Below are 18,701 nucleotides of genomic sequence, written 5' to 3' on the forward strand. Positions count from 1 at the left end.
CCATTTACCTGCTTTTGGCCCCCTATCCCTCTAAACCTTTCCGATTAATGTACTTGTCCAAATGTGCTTTAGATATTGTAACTGCATCTACCACTTCATCTGGCATTTCAATTCCAAGTGGGAACCACTCTCTATGTGAAGAAGTTGCCCTTCAGATCCCTTTGAAACCTTTCACCTCCCCCTTTAAATCAATGCCTTGTAATTTTGAACTCCCCTAGCCAAGGGAAAGAACCTTTGTTATTCATCTTACCCGTGCCCCTCATGATATAAGCCTCAAAAGGTCACCCTTGAACCTCCTATGCTCCAATGAAAAACGTCCCAGTCTAATCAGCCTTGCCCTATTACTCAAATCCTCCATTCTCAGTAACATCCTCATAAATCCTTTCTGCAGTCTCTCCAATTTAATAATATCCTTCCTACAGCAGGGTGACCAGGATTGTTCACAGTTCACCAGAGGTGGCCTCACCAACATCCTGTACAACCGCAACATGCAGTTAAGATTCCCCCATTGTTGAGGTATAGTTTCATCTCAAGATATAGGTGCTGTTTTCTCTCTGTATTAAAATTGGCACCATATATTATTTGGCATAGCATACCTGGCTTTCAGTGATGCAAAAATGTTATTATAATGCAAACTATTAACTTGTCTCATTGACACCACAGATTTCTTTTGGGTCACAGTGTAAATGAAGGGGCTCAGCCTTAATTCTACTTGAGAGTGGTCTACAGCGTCCAATCACCCCATCACACAAAACTCCACCCTGCGACAGAGTACCAGCATCACATCTTTAATCATACAGAAACTGGTCAATTGAACAGAAAAATCATTCTACACTTCCTTTATGCAATTAAAGAAATTTCCCTTCAAGTTTTCACTTTGAAGAGAGAATGGTGGCAGTATTTGAGTCAAACCATGAAGGATAAAAGTTTCTTTCGAAGACCGAAGGAGAACCCATCCCAGAAGTTCAATTTAATTAGATTTTAAAGCAAACTTAAATGCTTGGATTAAACAATACCCTAGAAGTACTGTCTGCCTGCAGCCGTGTTGACGCACTTTATAAAATGTAGTCCTGTATTTCCCCTTTGCACCAAATTCTAATGTCAGAAATCATCCAGAGTTTGATGAAAATTTCAACACTGAAAAAATACAAACGGTAGAGAAATTAAATGCGTTCACTGTACAAATCTTTGCTACAGGAGATACCTGAAATCTCCCAGTACCAGAGATCCAAGTGGCTCAGGAAAATTACAGCGAGAAGATTATACTGTGGAAATTAATGGAGCTGAAATCTGATAAATCTCCATGACCCAATTTTTAATCTGAGAGTGTTGAAGGATGTGGCTACACAACTCGTCAGTCCATTGATGAATACAAGGGGTCCCCGATTTGCAAATATCCAACTCTTGAAGGGCCATAGTTAAAACAGTGATCTCATAAAGAGGTGCCATTTTAAAGAATTGACCTGCAAACATTTCCTGTACTTATTAATGGCTACTTCATAGCTTCCTGTGTCGTGTTCTGACACTTGCGTACAAATGAACTTGCAGACGGACTCAGGAACGAAATCTGTTCGCAATCCAGGGACTGCCTGTATCTTCCAAAATCCTACAGATCGTGGCATGATTCATGCAACATTGAAGCTCACGAATGTCATCCCACTGTCAAAAGCAAGTGAGAAAGAAAACTGGAACTATACACCTAAATCAAAATGGCTGAAAAAGCTCAGCAGGTCTGGCAGCATCTGTGGAGGGAAATCAGAGTTAATGTTTTGGGTCGAGTGACCCTTCTTCAGAAGTAAGAGGCCCTCCCTCAGAACTACAGGCCTGTTGGCCTTTTCTCAACAGGAGGGAAAATGCCACAAGTCTATGATAAAGGATTGGATTAATGCACAACTAGTTGATAATGTTCTGGATTGAGCACAGTCAATGAAATCTGAAATAATATTTAGAGTTTTTTTTTGAGGATGTAACCAGGAAATTGCTCAAGGAGCACCAATGGATACTGAATACGTCAACTTTCAAAAAGCTTTTGACCAAGTCCCCACAGGAGGCAGGTTGGAAAATTAAAACACACAGCATAGGAGGTAATGTACTGGCATGGATTAATGATTGATGAACAGACAGAAAACAGAGTGCTGGAATAAATGGGTCGTTCTCGCACGAGCAGCTGTGACTAGTGGGGGTACCACATGGATCAATACTTTAGCTCCAGCTGTTCACAATATACATTAATGGTTTGGACGTAGGAACCAAATGTGCCATTTCCAGATTTGTAGACGATACAAAGCTAAGTGGATGCGTGTGATGTAATTAGCCAATGGATACCTGACCCTCCCTGATATCAGCCAACTCCACCTCTGTACCATCCAAAGGTTAATCCCCAATCCAACTCTGCAACCCCAACCCATGCCCCTGTCATCTACCCTCTCACATGCCACTCTATACTCTCACACACCCAGCTGTCATCAGAACCCTCATGTTTCACCTTCACCCACATACCTGGAATACCCTTGCCCACTCACCTGCCACCCTAGCACCTCATCCACCTAACACCCTCTACCTTTACCTTTGTACTCCCTCCCCCACTCACACAATTACTTTCTCTCAAGGTCTGTCAAAGAGGTTTTGCAACCTTTCTGGAATATGCAACTACTGTTGCTGGAATGACTTGGTCTCTTAACGCTGATCCTGCACTATAGTCACTTTCCTACAACGGTGGCATCCAGGACAGGACAAAACAGGCTTTGAAGTCTGGCTGTAAAATTCACTAATAGGTAACTGGGCAATCTTGAACGGGAACACTGCCAGTCAGATCCATGAATCGAGAAATCTCGGCCAATGAAACTTACAGACCATGCTCTGAAAATCTAATCAAGAAGAATCTGAACTCTATGGAATGAACAGGACCACGTTGAATGTAACCAAGTGAAATAAGATATTATTTAAAAAAACATTGTGTCTGTGAAAGAAAAAAAAGTAAAACCATGAATGTCGAGCTTTCATATTGAAATTGAATAAGAGTCGAGTCGAGTCTCAAGAAATCTAATAGTTACCTGCAGAACTGCTTGGTACGTTCGCCCCATGAAACCTAGCCAAGCTTGGGATAGTAAAATTGATTTATGCCATTCAGAAGGTTGGATAGGCACCTGGAAGGAAAAAGATCCTTAGAAAAAAGAACACATTGCATTTGCACCACATCAAAATCAAAAATTTAAGAGCGTCAGAACAATTATCAGCAAATGTGCACATAATTGGCCTCTGATATTGCAACAAATATTCTCATCTTAGCTTCAACCTTCACAGTTTTGATTGTCATCACATTTATTAATTCATTTGTAAAAGTTTCAATAACACAAAAACCAAAAGTTAATGCCTGTCTGTTTTTGCGTACCCTGTCAATGACTCAGCGAAATGTGGGGCGTTTTTCAAATATTTTTGAGTATTCATTTTTGTTGTGAAAAGGGAAAGCTTGTCAGATCTGTTTATCTTGGACTCAGAAAAATTCCCAACAAAACACTTACAATTTCTAAAGGCCCTTGTGTCTCTTGAAGAAGCTTCTACAAAGGTCTGGTTTCCCAGAGGTTGAATAGACCACAAAGCTTACACTTCTCAAATAACAAAGGCAATGCTGATCAAAGCCCCACGCTGCTAGTTCTCAGGTGATTGCATTTGGTTTAACTGACCATTTCCTGATGAGTTACAGCATGAACCTTTCTTTCTACCCCTTCGTCTTTCATAAAATGACAATGGAGATGTACGAGAATGAGAACAGAATGGCAATTAACCCAAAAGGGAACACAAATCCCCTCAAAGCATGTAAATAGTAAGCCAGTACAGGTTGCTCTGCTATGACATGATGTTGTATTCCACTACAACATCGCACTATAGAAAATCGCGCTATGAAAAAACCGCTTTGGAAAATCGCGCTGTAGAAGATTGATAATAGAAAATTGCTCTACTTGTTCAGTAGAAAAGTTCATGTTATCCAAACAAGATCCACAATTTGTCAACCGCACTGTAACCAATTCGTGGTGACAAACCGACCTCTAATAAGAGGACATGTAGGTCATAGAGGAGAAAGTGAGGACTGCAAATGCTGGAGAGTCAGAGTCGAAAAGTGCGGTGCTGGAAAAGGCACAGCAGGTCAGGCAGCATCTGAGGGGCAGGACAGCCAACCTTTTGGGCATAAGCTCTTCATCACATTCCTGACAAAGGACTTATGTCTGATACATCGACCCTCCTGCTGCTTGGATGCTGCCTAACCTGCTGTGCTTTTCCAGTGCCACACTTTTCGATACGGAGCATGGATAGTACAGCACAAAAACAAACCCTTCAGCCCAACTCATCCATGCCAACCAGATAGTCGAAATTAATCTGGACCCATTTGCCAGAATTTGGCCCATATCTCTCTAAACCCTTCCTATTCATATACCCATCCAGATGCCTTTTAAATATTGTAACTGTACCAGTCTCCATCACTTCCTCTGGCAGCTCATTCCATATTAGAGACAATTTATACATTTCATTTGCTTGGAAGGAGGCCAAGGCTAGCATATATTTTGATGAGGGTCACAATTTATAGGCAAGATGCCCTGAAAAGGTTGCCTGGGCCTGCAGTGTTTAAGCTGTCGACTTCAGGTGGTTTGCATTCCAGGAACGTGAGATTGGATAGCAAAATCTTCCCAATTTCCCAAGATACAGGACAGGGAGCAGGGGACTCGACAGTGGGAAATCTAACACATTTGTTCGAGAAGGGTAGTAAGGATATTCCAAGTAACTACAGCCGAGTCATTTTAGTATCAACGCTGGGTAAGATGTTAAAAACAATAATAAAGGAGAACAAATAAACGGGCCCTTGGGAATGATTTGAATTAAGGAAGGAGAGGCTGCATGGATTTGTAAAGGACGGATCTTGTATTTGCCTAATCCAAATGGAATTTTTCTTGAAGAAATCGAGAAGGTTGGAGAGGTCAATATTCTGTATGTGGATTTTAAGGAAGTTTTTGACACATTTCCCAACTAATGACTTGATTATTGGAAAACAGAGTGAAACTTTAACATTTGCTGGCAATACCAAACTTGTAAATAAGGTAAATTTTGATGATACCAATTGACTGCAAAAGTACACAGATAGGGATGTAGAATGAGCAGTTAAGTTGCTGATGGAAAAGAATGAGATGGTGCGTTTGTGAGAAAGCATAGGGAAGGACAACATAGACTGAATGACATAGTCAGAAAGAATGAGCAAGAGGGATGTTTGGGTTCACATGTACAGATGCTTGAAGGTGGTAGGTCATTGTGAGAGAATAGTTAACAGACTGTTGGATATTGGGAGCTTCAGAATTTGTGGCATTGAGTACAAAAGCAGAGAGGTGATGCTGATCCTTCACAATATTATGGTGAGGTCACAACAGTAGAGCTGCTAGTCACCACACTTGGAGGTTGTGAGGGCCCTTGATAGGGTGCAGAAGAATACTTCCAAGGATAAGAAATTTTAGCTACAAGATTAGGTTGGAGAAGCTAGGGTTGTTCTCCTTGGAGGACACAGGGTGGACTGGAGATCTCATAGAACTGTCCAAGATTGTGATAGATTATGATCGGGGAGACAATGGTCAGTGGTATTATCACTGGATTGTTAATCCAGAAACTCAGCCAATGTTCTGGGGACCTGGGTTCAAATCCCACCATGGCAGATGATGAAATTTGAAATCAATAAAGAATCTGAAATTAAGAATCTACTGATGACTATGAATCCATTGTTGGTTGTTGGAAAAACCTATATGGTTCATTGATGTCCTTCAGGGAAGGAAACTGCCATCCTTACCTGGTCTGGCCTACATGTGACTCCAGACCCACAGCAATGTGGTTGACTCAACTTCTGGGTAATTAGGGATGGGCAATAAGCGCTGGTCCAGTCAGTGATGCCCTCATCCCATGAATTTTTTTTTAAACTGGATAAGATGAACAAAGAAAAACTGTCATCCTTCTGTGATGGTTTAAGGACTAGGGGACACACATTTTCCATTTTGGGTCAGAGGTGTGGGGTGATCTGAGGAAGAACTGACTTCTAAACACAGGGAACGATAATGATCGGCAACTCACTGCTGACAAAATGTTATATATTAATAGTAGCAGAAATGTTAAGTGGCTTCAAAGGGAATCTGGATGTGTTTCTGACCAAAGTATAGCTGATGGCTATGAGGATAATGCAGGGGATGAGCCTGCAGGGGGTTTCTCTACAAAGAGTTGCCACATCATCGATGAGCCTTTTGCGCTTTAATGACAAAGACATCCATAAATAGGGTTTTCCCTGAAATTTGGATAGCTTTTCCCAACGGGACCTGTTCTGAAACTCGAGGGAGATTTTTCTTGCACACTGCCTTGAACCATTCAGGAAATTTATGCTTCAAAGCCACGGAATTCAGAAAAGCATAACTGGTTCAGATCATTCTGGAAAACTTATTGCCTCATTTGATGACAAAAATTGCAACTTACTACTTATTGATGGTTACTTAAGTTACATCATAGTCTTTGCTAATTTGATCAAATTTTGAGCTTTTCCCACAAGCAGGTATTAATTTTGAACTCGTGGCTCAAATGTAGACCTTTACGCTCCTTTTTACTGGTGATTCCATTTCAGTAACGTAACAACTACTTTTGCAAATATAACTCAGAGAGCCCACACAATGCAACTCAGTTTCCAAATAACTGCATCAAAAGTTGAGCCATTTGAATAAGTCAATCCGCTTCCTCTCTCTCAATTATGTCGACATTACAAACTAATATCCACATTTTGTCAACATTTCCATGGGTACAGCTGGCTACATCCTGCCGAGATAGTAATGCTCATTCTAGAAACCTGCAACAGGGATGCATCTGATGATGGGTTTTGAAGCTGCCATGTGATGGCTGTGTGTGTGTGTGTGTGTGGGGTGTGTGTGTGAGTGTGAGTGTGAGTGTGAGTGTGAGTGTGTGTGTGTGTGAGAGAGAGAGAGAGAGAGAGAGAGAGAGACGGCAAACGAAATGGTGAAGGAGGTGGGGGATTGGAGCTGGGGGGAGACAGCGGTGAGTTACATATTAAGGTAGGGAGGAGCTGCCTTTTCACCAAGGATGGGCAAGCACTATAAGCCAACTGAAAACCAAACAGCAAGGTCTCTTTTCCCTGCAAACCTTCAGAGGATTAGCACAGACCAAGCGGTGAATGACAATGTTTCCATACTAACCCTCAGAGAGACAGACTCCCTGAAGTAAAAGAACACCTAACGGTGATTTTATGGACCTTGATTTGCTTTTATATTTCATGAAGCCATCGATCCAGTGAATCTCTGTAACCTCAGGAAGAGAGAGCTGCTTCACTGGAGATGTAATAGTTTATATTAACACTCAAAATGTAATTCCCAAGAGTCTCCCCAATCACATATTGTTGGGGGATGTAGCTGACCAGGTGTGCTTTGGTCAACTGCATCTCCGAAAGTCTGAGCTGCAGCAACTCTATCAAGAACTTGTAAATTATAGAAATGCAAGAAATAATGGAAAATAAATTAGTATTTTTCTTGCTAATTATATGTGGTAAATGCACACACACACACACACACACACACACAAAATCAGGAGCAATTCTGTGCAAACACAAAAACGGTTTGACATGTATTTCATAAACATATTACCTCGTGGATAAGGGCTGCAAGCATTTGCTGGTAGCTCCGGCCCCGGCTCACCAGAAAGCGATTAATAGGCTTGCCATCTTTATCCGTCTGAACATGTAGATCATAACAAAGTAATAAACCAGCTGCAAGGAAGCAGGAAAGGCTTTAACGGGATGATGAGCTTTAAGAAGGCAATAGTGGAATGTAAACTGTAAATCCATAACATTAATCCTAGCCCGGCAATGCTGATGTGTAAGACCTTCAGCATGAGTCTTATAAACTACGAACCCAGGGTTAAGCCTTGGAGAATGCCACTGCTTTTTCGCGCTTTGCTTTCCTTGCTCAATCTTCCGAATGAAAAATGGAAACACGACCTCGAAGAAATTAGGAACTGGGGATTGTTCAGCAAGTCTCCCAATTCATGCAAAATGTGAGGAAGATACATCAAGCGTTCAAGGCACTTTTAGAAGCTCTTTGTGCATTTGGTTACCAAATAAACAGGAAACACTTCTGTTCAGCAAACCAAATACAAAACCTTTCATCCTGAATTAGCTTGTATTTGGTGGTAGGAATAACTCTGAAGTTTGCACTGATATTAAAGAGCATAATCTTTTGGTGTCTACGTGTGGAGTAGCATGCAGACTTGTTGAAGTTGTTGCTCAGTTTGCCTCCTCCTCCACAAGTTTCACAAACAAAAATACTTACAATATGCTTGTTAATCACTTAACACATCAAAAAAGGTGAGATATTTCCTAATCAATCTGTTCAGAGTTTTTATGGAGCAAGTGGGAGTTGAAGCCAGGTCTGTTGGATTTTGGAGGGAGGGACATCACCCCAAGAATCCTGAAAAGAGTTTGTCCATTCAATCCTAAGTGAGGTTTTAACTGCACGTCAAGTGTTCATCACAGCTAAACAACTTGTTCGGCAATTCAAGTTTCATCGCTGCCAGTTACATTCCTCTGAATTTTAATGACCTTTGGATATGGAAACAAGATTTTTATTTCAAACAAACACATTTTCCTTTTCATCTCTTTTACCTCTGCTTCATCCCTAGTTTCAGTCCAATCATCTCGTTTTCTGTACACTGTTATTCACTGAATGAAGTATCCCAACTTCCTAATTCAGACTCATAAAGTTCCTCAACGTGACTGGTTAATGAGGCACACTGTTGCCTAACCTATTTGATCAGACTTGTTGTCGACTGCATCAAACTGTATCTAATATTGCCCTAAGCCCATAAAAAGCCTAAGTGGTTCAAACTGTAATAAAAGGTGAGTGATGTTTCTTTATTGCTGCCTGCAAATGCCAAACCACTGACTCAGTCAAGCACTAGCTATCCTGGTCTTTCAGATGCAACCAAATCATGACTGATTACAACTTCACAATGGCCCCATAGTTACCCAAGTTAACCTATGTTTAACTCCTAAAAATGGAGAATTAAGAACGTGATCGAGACTGAAGGTGTGAGTCATAAGGGAACATAGAACATTACAGCGCAGTCCAGGTCCTTCGGCCCTCGATGTTGCACCGACCTGTGGAACCAATCTGAAGCCCATCCAATCTACACTATTCCACTGTCATCCATATGCTCATCCTATGGCCATTTAACTGCCCCGAAGGTTGGTGAGTCTAACTACTGTTGCAGGCAGGGCGTTCCATGCCCTTACTACTCTGAGTAAAAGGCTGGGACCTTTTTTTCACTGGAGAGTAGGAGGTTGAGGGGTGACTTTATAGAGGTTTGTATAATCATGGGGGGGTATAAATAAGGTGAATTGCAAAGGTCTTTTCCCCAGAGTAAGGGAATCTAAAACCAGACGGCACAGACTTGAAGTGAGATGGGAAAGATTTGAAAGAGACCTGAGGGGCAATGTTTTCACACAGACAGTGCTGTGCGAATGAGTTGCCAGGTGAAGTGATAGAGGCAAATACAATTACAACATTAAAGGACTTTCGGACAGGTACGTGGACAGGAAATGTTTAAGAGGGATTGCTGCCAAACAATGGCAAATGGGCATAGTTCAATTTAGGAAAACTGGTCAGTATGGACGGGTTGGGCTAAAGGGCCTGATTCCATGCTGTAAAAATGTTTTGCTGTTTCATCTATTTTTCTGATCCACCTGCTCAGTGATGTTATTATGCACCTCTGGAGCAGGTGGGACTTGAACCTGGGCCTCTTGGTCCAGGGCTAGGGACACTACCATTGTGCCACAAGCAGGTCCATATGATCCTATGGAGATCTTTCAGTCGTCTCTAGGTAGTCAACTGTACAGTACATACCTTGCTGGAAAACTCGGGGACAAGCAATACTTTCTCTGGATTTAAAGATAACAGGCAGGCCAGCAAGACTTGATTTTAACAGAAATCTCCTGAGATGTTGTGGTTATAGTAAAAGCCATCAAGCCTGAATCAATTCAGACAAAATTAAAGTCACTCCCATGTATTTGCATGAAGGGGAGAATGGATGATTAAAACCCTGAAAAACCCAGATTTCCAGAAATATTCCCTGAGGCATTTAAAGCACGTTGCATTTAACAGGCAAATGAAAAGCGATGCTTGCACCGTACTCTATGAATCAGATGCGTGTGCTGAGTCAACACTATATTATCCCAACACAGCCTGAGATGCAAAGTAGCCACAGGCTTCAGATGACTAAGAGACAGACTGTCAATGCTCACTTTGATCAACTCATCCTGATATCCACTCATGCCTTTTCCAACTCTGGGCTGCTATTCCACAGGTGAGACCTTGGTGGCAAAGCCAGGGAAATCACTTCGAACAAAATATTTTGGGATGACCCTTTAATGATTAGCAACAATTACAACAATAATTCTTTATGCAATTAAAAATCAGCCCAAGCATGTTCATGTCAGTGTTAATGATCCACACATTCATACTTACAAACTTGCGATGTATCTACATAGCAACACATTATTCCTTTTCCAGTCATGTACTTTGCTTTAAAGCACCAATCCAATTGACTCAACTCTCCGCATGGTAGCGAATTCCACTTGCACAACATTCTCTTGAATTTCTGAGCTACTAAGTGGCTATCTTGTTTTAGGGCCCCAAGTTTTGAGCTCCCACGCACTCCCACCTTTAATCTGCCTACTTAATAAATGTTTTTATAGCAACCTCTCAATTCCAGAGAGGAACAACCCTGAACCTGTTGAGTCTTTTCTGACAGACATACTCACTCAGCTCTGGTGCCACCCTTGTAATTTCTGAATGCATTTACTCCAACATTTCTACACAAATGCAAGTTGGAATGATGCACTGTTCTGTTGTGCTTTAACCAAGGTTCCATAAAGTTTAAAATAACCAAATTAACACTTTATTTCCTTTGTAATTAAACTTTACTTGCACAGTTTGTAGCTTTGTTAACTTGCATCACTATTTTTCTGGGAAACACACACCAAACAACCTGTCCTATGGCCAACCACTTCAACTCCCCTTCCCACTCCACCAAAGATATGCAAGTCTTGGGTCTCCTCCATCGCCAAATCCTAACCACCCGATGCCTTGAGGAAGAACGCTTCACCTTCTGCCTTGGAACCCACCAACCATATAGGATCAATGTGGATTTCACCAGTTTACTCATCTCCCACTCCTCCCCCACATCTCATCCCAGATTCAACCTTCCAACTCGGCACCGACCTCTTGAACTGTCCAACCTTTCCATCTTCCTTCCCACCTATCCTTTCCACCCATTATTCTCGATCACCATCACCTCCCACTTGCATCTACCTATTGCCTTCCCCGCCAGCCCCACTCCCACCCTCCCCTTCATCTCTCAACCCCCTTACCCCCTCCACGTTCCTAATGAAGGGCTTATGCCCAAAACGTCGATTCTTGCCCTCCTCGGATGCTGCCTGACCTGCTGCCCTTTTCCAGCACCAAACTTTTCGACTCCCTACTTTTCATGACTTACACACATCGAGATTTGTATTGTCAACTTACAGAGATGCTCACTTGTCAAGGCATTATGCAGGCTCCTTATTCTAACTCTGAGAGTGCAACATCTCTTTCTATTGAAAATGAAATTCACTTGCCATTTACATATCCATCCTGGAAATTTGCTATCATCTTCTAATTTCGTACAAATGTCATCATTATTAACTATATCCTCTGAACAAGTCAGACTTTATTCGAGACATCAACTCTGTTTTTCTCTCCAGAGACCTGCTGAGTTTCTCCAGCATTCTCAGATTTCCAGTGTTCAGAGTCTTTTGCTCTTACTTAACAAGAGGAACTCTTATTAAAACATGTAAGATTTTTCAAGGGTGTGATAGGTGGTTGAGAGCTTGCTTCCATTTGCAGGAGAGTCTAGGATCAGAAAATACCATCTCAGAACAAAGAATCATCCAATTAGGACAGAGATGAGGGGGAATTTCTTCTGGCAGAGAGTTGTGGAATTGTTTATTGTTGTGGGTTACCAAGGCTGGGTCATTAAGTACACTCAAGGCTGAGATAGACAGATGTTTTTCATCAGTAAGGTAATAAAGGCTTAAGAGAAGAAGTCAGGAAAGTGGATTAGATTCCCTACAGTGTGGAAACAGGCCCTGCGGCCCAACAAGTCCACACCGACCACCGCCCCCCCCCCCCCCCCCGAAGAGTAACCCAGCCAGACCCATTTCCCTCTGACTAACGCACCCAACTCTATGGACAATCTAGCATGGCTAATTCACCTGACCTACACATCTTTGAATTGTGGAAGGGCAGAATGTGCAAACTCCACACAGACAGTTGTCCGAGGCTGGAATCAAACCCGGGTCCCTGGTGCTCTGAGGCAGCAGTGCTAACCACTGAGCCACCATATCGCCCATGGAGTTGAAGGCTATTAGATCCCCAATGATCTCATTGAATGGCAGAACAGACTTGACGGGCTGAGTGGTCCTTGATGAACAATGTAGAAAGAATTGGTCAAGTAACATACAAATTGATCACTAGTAAAAGTCTAAAGTACAATACACACATTTCAAGTCTATCGTGCAAAGCAAAGTCTTATTTATGCAAAGAAAGAGAACATTGTCCCAAAGTACAAGTCATAAATTTCTTAACTATTGTTTACAAATAGTTACATCCTTAAAAACAAGAGTGGAAGCTCACTTTTCTGAAGATTGCATGAAAATATTTCTCCTTTTATGTAATGTGGTGAAGTATTAAGTAATCAATATGGAACTATTAAAACCACAGAGGAATATAATCAGCTTCATAGTAATATTGCCACCTGTATCTTACAAAGACATTTGAAATAGATGTGGTTTGTGGCATTCCCCAAAAAAAACTTTTACTTTATACAAGGCTGCAGTACACATTAAGAATTTTACCATTCTCTCAAAATGAAATACAAGAAAATAAATCCCATGAAGTCAGAAAAATCCCAAGGGTCTGAAGTAAATACTTCTCCTCTCCACTATACTTCGACTTTATCTGCACGGATTCTGTTATTTTCTATTATTAGCTGCAGTTTTTACTGTTTTATCTTTACTTGAGATATTTACAACCTCTGACAGGGGAACTTTACTTGATTTATTACATGATAATAAAGCTTAAAATCAAATTGTATTTAAAAATTACCTGGATAGGTGCGAAATAGGCATTGCAATGATTAAACTAGTTTGAATTGTAAAACTTCTTGGAATACAGATAAACCGACAGTGCTACCCAAAATGCTCTGTCAAAAAGGTTGATCATTAATTCACCTGCCAGGCCAGATTTTAGTCCAGGTTGCTTGTTCTTTTCATACGTCTTCAGCATGAAGTTAGGAATCCCTGCCACAGTCTTGCCTTGGTCAGAGCGTACAGTTCCTCCACGAAGTGCCGAGTAGTAGACCCCACGGGGCATCACCATTAATTCTTGGGTCACGAGAGATGTCAAAAACTCTTCAAAAGCTGCAAGGAAAAGGTCAAAGAACTACTACTTATGGCTGTCACAGTGGACAAAATTAGTAACTGCAAGTTCAAATTTAAATAGTATAGTCAAGACAATCACTCCCATGTGTTATCTTGACTTTGAGTTCACCTCTGCCTAAACTTCTGGCAGGAAGTTATCAGTAAGCTATGTCAGATGCTGAGACAAATGTCTTTAACTCTTTCCTCCTCGGTGATTAATTACTATGTTGCCAACACTGGCCTCAGGACAAACATCTCATTAAAAATGGAATACCATTAGTACACTTTCCATCTTCTGGAGCAGCCACAAAAGGTTTTAGTCACAAATTCTGTTCAAAGTTAAAGCCAACTAAGATATAGATTTACAAACAATTTCAAATCTAATGACGGTGATCTACATAATCTTTGAAATCGAGTTTACAATACTCAAAATCTGAAAAATGTTACAATCCAAGGAATTACTGTCTGATTGTTAAGTCTAGAAGAAAGATGAATAAGCCAAATATTTGACCAAAAAGTGGCAGATTCATTGTTACAAATCAGCCAATCTATTGATTTTTTGCAAACTTTACTTGCGATAATAATTAGCATTTTTATAACTATCAGAATATGCATTCAGCAACAAAAAAAGGAATTGTGTTGCATTATAACAGGATTTAAAAATAAGACTAAAATGCATATCCTGAAATCAAATAGGGCTTTAGAAAGAGGAGGATCCCGAATAAAAGCTTTGAACAATAGGTCAATCTTCACTAACTGATGATCATCTGCAAGTTTCACAGATGATGCACAGATTTGGGTCTCCGTACATCACCGTACATTCAATAAATGAGGAGAGCTCTAATCCAACCAGGTAAGCAAATCTACTGTTGCCCATTGGAGAAGCAAGTCATGGAGCTCAGTGTTCTGCCATTTAGTGAGGCTGGGGTTGATTTGTGACCAACTCTATTTACCCAGTTTGACAATATCTCTTAATAACATTAGGTAGCACGAATTGCTTTCAGACTTAAATCTGACAATTAACCCAGCACTAACTGCCTCTTGTAGGAGAGAATTACAAACTTTTTTCACTCTGTGTGTAGAAGTATTTCTAAATTTCACTCCTGTAAGCGCCGACACTCACTTTGAGATTGTGCTATTTGATCCTGGATGCCTCAGCCAGCTGAAATAGCTTCTCACGAATGATGCTATTGGTTCCTCTTCAAATCTTAAAATCTTTGATCTTAACCAAGATTTGTCTAACATCTCCCCGGAATTTAATCATTGGAGCCCTGATACCTTTCTGGGCAACCTGCACTCTCCTCGTGCCATAATCAAGACATCATTTCCCAAACTGAACATGGAATTTGCCGTTTGGTATAACCAGGGTTCTGTATAGCTGAGGCATGACTTCAACTCCTTTACCTCGGAGACCTTGAGATATACATTCCACTTGTCTTGATGTGAAGACTAATGAAGAGACTGAGGAAAGATTTGCATCCCTTTCATACCTTCTGGTACTGTTCTTGAAAATAATCATTTTAGGAAGCACTTTGAGCCATGACTATCCAACACTTAGATTGTATGGAATGCTATCTTTTATTTCTAGATTTATTGACCAGCAGATTAGCAAAAGTTTCACTATTAATGCCCAGAAAATTTGCTGTTCCAGCAATAACAAACTCCCAATGCAAACTTGCAAATTCAGTCCCCAAAGACACCAACACAATTGTATTGCCTGGATTGGCTAATCTACAGAAAGATACTGAGAGCTTTGGGACATTTTTCTTTACTAAAAGTTCTATATAAATGTAATCTGTTTAGCGGTGTGGCAAGTGACAAAACTTGTTTCAGCACAATAAAAGTCCTCCTGAGCCAGGGTATTTCAAATCAACAACAAACATTTGGGATCCAATCTCTTGCCATGAGCAGAAGATGCAGTTGAGTTCGTCCACCATCCTACCACACTCCTCATGATGACCATTTCATTCTGGATACCTGTAATACTGTGGCCACCAGAAACAGTAATTCACAATTGTGTTTATAGGATCAATAGGCAGGAAATGGAACAAAATATACACCACTAGGTGCATCTGTGTCTAAACTTGTTCTTAATATCAGCATCTCTCATTACAAATTAAGGTAAATGCTGACTTGCCTTTAAATAAATTCGTTTAACTTACAATTAATGATGGAATCAACTCACAAGACATCTTTACTCACAAGACATCTTTCCAATTTGGAGTCAATTTAGTGAATAATCAGTCAAGTCACAGAGTCAGACAGCATGGAAATTGACCGTTTGGTCCAATAAGTCCGTGCCGAACATAATCCCAAAATAAACTAGTCTATTAAACTTCAGAGCAAAAACTCTTCTCTTGAAATCACTGTACAGTTTATTTTGATTAACCAGACGAGGCACGTGTTGTCCATTGCTTTGTATGCCTGGTGTTTCCAATCTAATGCTGACATATTAACCTGGGTGAAATTAGAATAGAAATACCACAGTGCTTAGACAAATATCTGTTCCAATGTCATCTTAGCTTTCGGTTCACAATATTTTCATGGAGACAACACTGGAAGGACAGATGAAGAAATGCAGCAATGCATCTAAGAAGTCATATGTGCTCACCTTTTGTTTCTTTACTGGCCTGATTACCAACCTAATTTATCTTGCATTATCACCTCTTTTGCCCCTTAACCATTTTGTCTTCTCCTTCAAAGTATCGATCACGTCTCTTCCTCCTTTCAAAACCTCATTATTCCCCGTTTCTGTTATTGCTTAGAAGTGGCTAAACCTCGAGCTTTCTATTCTAGTCCAAAAATCATCAATCTGAGCTACCAACTCTGCCTCTCTCTTCAGCGATACTACCTGAGATGATGAGGACTTCCAACATTTCCTGCTTCTGTAACACATCTTCAGCGTTTGATGAAAGACAGGGGACATCAGGACAATTGGTCAGGTTGAGCTAAACCACAGTAGGAAGGTCAAAGGGGAGATTGCAGGACATTGGTTAGACTGATATAGAACTTCTATTAGATTTGAGGATAGACTATTGACCTGGATGTTCCTCAGTACTGCTCCAACCCATATTTCCTACTTTAATTAATAATGAAATGACATGACATCACATTATTTTTCCCATCCCTGAGCCCTCGTGGTCTGGACTGATGGTAATGTGGCAGACAGTTTCGTAAAGGGCAGTGGGAAGTTGATATCCAGGTTACCGAATTGCAAGTTCTCTTTCAAACCTCAGTCCTCTTCAAGGGCGTCCACTTGTCCATACAATTGCTGTCTTCCGAAAACATTTCACAATTAGTTTTTCTAACCATTGTTCATAGAATAGAATCATAGAATCCCTACAGTGTGGAAACAGGCCATTCAGCCCATCCATTTGACCCTTCCGAAAAGTACTCAACCACATTCAACCCCAACCCTATGGCTGTTAACCCTACATTTCCCATGGCTAACCCACCTAGCCTGCACATCTCTGGGCACTTTAGTTGAAAAGTGTGGCGCTGGAAAAGCACAGCAGGTCAGGCAGCATCTGAGGAGCAGGCAAATCGACGTTTTGTGCATAAAACCCTTCATCAGGAATGTGGCAATCCACCTTACTTGCACATCTTTGGACTGTGGGAGGAACCGGAACACCCAGAGGAAACCCACGCAGACACGGGGAGAACGTGCAAACCGCACAAACGTCGCTCGAGGCTGGAACTGAACCCGGGTCCCTGGCGCCGCGAGGCAGCAGTGCTAACCACTGAGCCATTATACTACACACTGTTATCAATGTTTCAGAGAAAATTCAACAATCCTACTGCAGACTGTGGCATGGAGAGCTCACAATCGTTTGGTCGCATTTCGTGAAGCATAATCAATAAAATTGAGACATCTGAAGCTAACTGGTTTTTCAAAAATATTGTTTTTCAACTACAGGTCAATGTTATGGTTTAATATCGAGATAAGATAATTAAAACCTTAGAACATACCAGAAAGCACAGGCAGAGGTGTCATTAAAAGCAGCTTCATGTACGATGCTCCAGGGACTGAAAGATCTTCTTCCTTTTCTTCTTCTTCATCCACATTCATATCCATCTCATCATTGTCATAATCAGGCTTTTTTTCTGGCCTTACCTAGACAGATAATCCAGCATTAATTCATCAACAGCTTTTTACTGATTCTCAAACCATCATTTGGTCATGTACAAATATAAATCAGCAGATTTCGACATTGCAGCTTGGCCAAAAATGGCCACATAATTATTCATGTTCATCTTCAACTACCATTAGCTCCCATCGGCCCAGAAAAAAAATAGAGACTTGAATTTACAAAAATCTAGTATAAAGATGAGATTTGAAGAGCCCAGGAGTCTGGGTGGGATGGTCTTTGGAGGATCAGACCAGACTCGATTGGCCTGCTTCCATATGGTTCTCTGAAATTGATGTGTGATCTTACAAATCCTGGCTTCAATTAGGCTACAAATCTAAGCAAGGCATAAATCACTCCTGGACCTGCAAAAGCCTGATTTTTTTCTGGGCACTTTCAGCTAACATTGGAGTTCAAATCACTACACTGTTAATGTGCGTAGAATCTATCCCAAAATGAGTCCTCCTAATGATAGCTCATGTGAATTTTATAACTGGTTCGCTCAGATGCATTCAATGAAGAGATCAAAATCATGGTAGATGGTGAGATCGTCAAATAAAAAGAGAGCTGCTCGGACTCAGAAGCCGTGAAAGAAGGGTTTACGCTGATCCATGAAGCACTCTGTTTCACAGCAAAGAGAACTCCAAAGCTTCCGGTCATACCTCAGCCCAGTGCTCAAATGCCTTTAAGGGTACCGTAGAGGAGCATCCTGAAGAGGTGAAAGAAACCATTATTTCAATCTGCACATGCACTACATCATTGCTTTCTGATAATGAGGTTTATTGTTCTGAATTCTTCTCCATCAACATCTGTACTGGGCATCTGCGGCATTGAGAGCAGGAAGCCCAAAAGTTCCCAGAGAGCAGGCCAAAGTGGAGGAGACTGAGGACTTGCTGGGAGTGCACGTATGAAAAGCCAGTTCACCTTTTACCTGTATTTCTCTATTTTTCTACTTAATACCACGGAGGACTGTGAAGTTATGTTTTAATTTTATTTTTTATTTTTCTACTTATACTAAGAACAATGGTAATACCTTC

At 41.0% G+C, this 18,701-nt stretch overlaps 1 protein-coding gene across 5 annotated transcripts in view; it reads right to left on the reverse strand.

The window, feature by feature from the left end:
* Nucleotides 1-18,701, reverse strand: part of focad (focadhesin) — a 205,036-nt gene that overhangs the window by 101,682 nt on the left and 84,653 nt on the right. For all 5 annotated transcript variants that reach the window (XM_087994575.1, XM_087994579.1, XM_043718998.2 and 2 more), the window contains 4 exons: nt 17,507-17,651; nt 13,349-13,537; nt 7,668-7,789; nt 3,054-3,146 (listed from right to left, as the gene is read on the reverse strand). In XM_087994575.1, coding sequence (XP_087850701.1) covers nt 3,054-3,146; nt 7,668-7,789; nt 13,349-13,537; nt 17,507-17,651 — 549 coding nt within the window. The remainder of the gene's footprint in view (nt 1-3,053; nt 3,147-7,667; nt 7,790-13,348; nt 13,538-17,506; nt 17,652-18,701) is intronic.

The sequence above is a fragment of the Chiloscyllium plagiosum genome, unplaced genomic scaffold, assembly GCF_037043375.1.
Source record: "Chiloscyllium plagiosum isolate Xiang-an unplaced genomic scaffold, Cpla_swu_hap1 HiC_scaffold_2, whole genome shotgun sequence".
NCBI classification, from domain to species: domain Eukaryota; kingdom Metazoa; phylum Chordata; class Chondrichthyes; order Orectolobiformes; family Hemiscylliidae; genus Chiloscyllium; species Chiloscyllium plagiosum.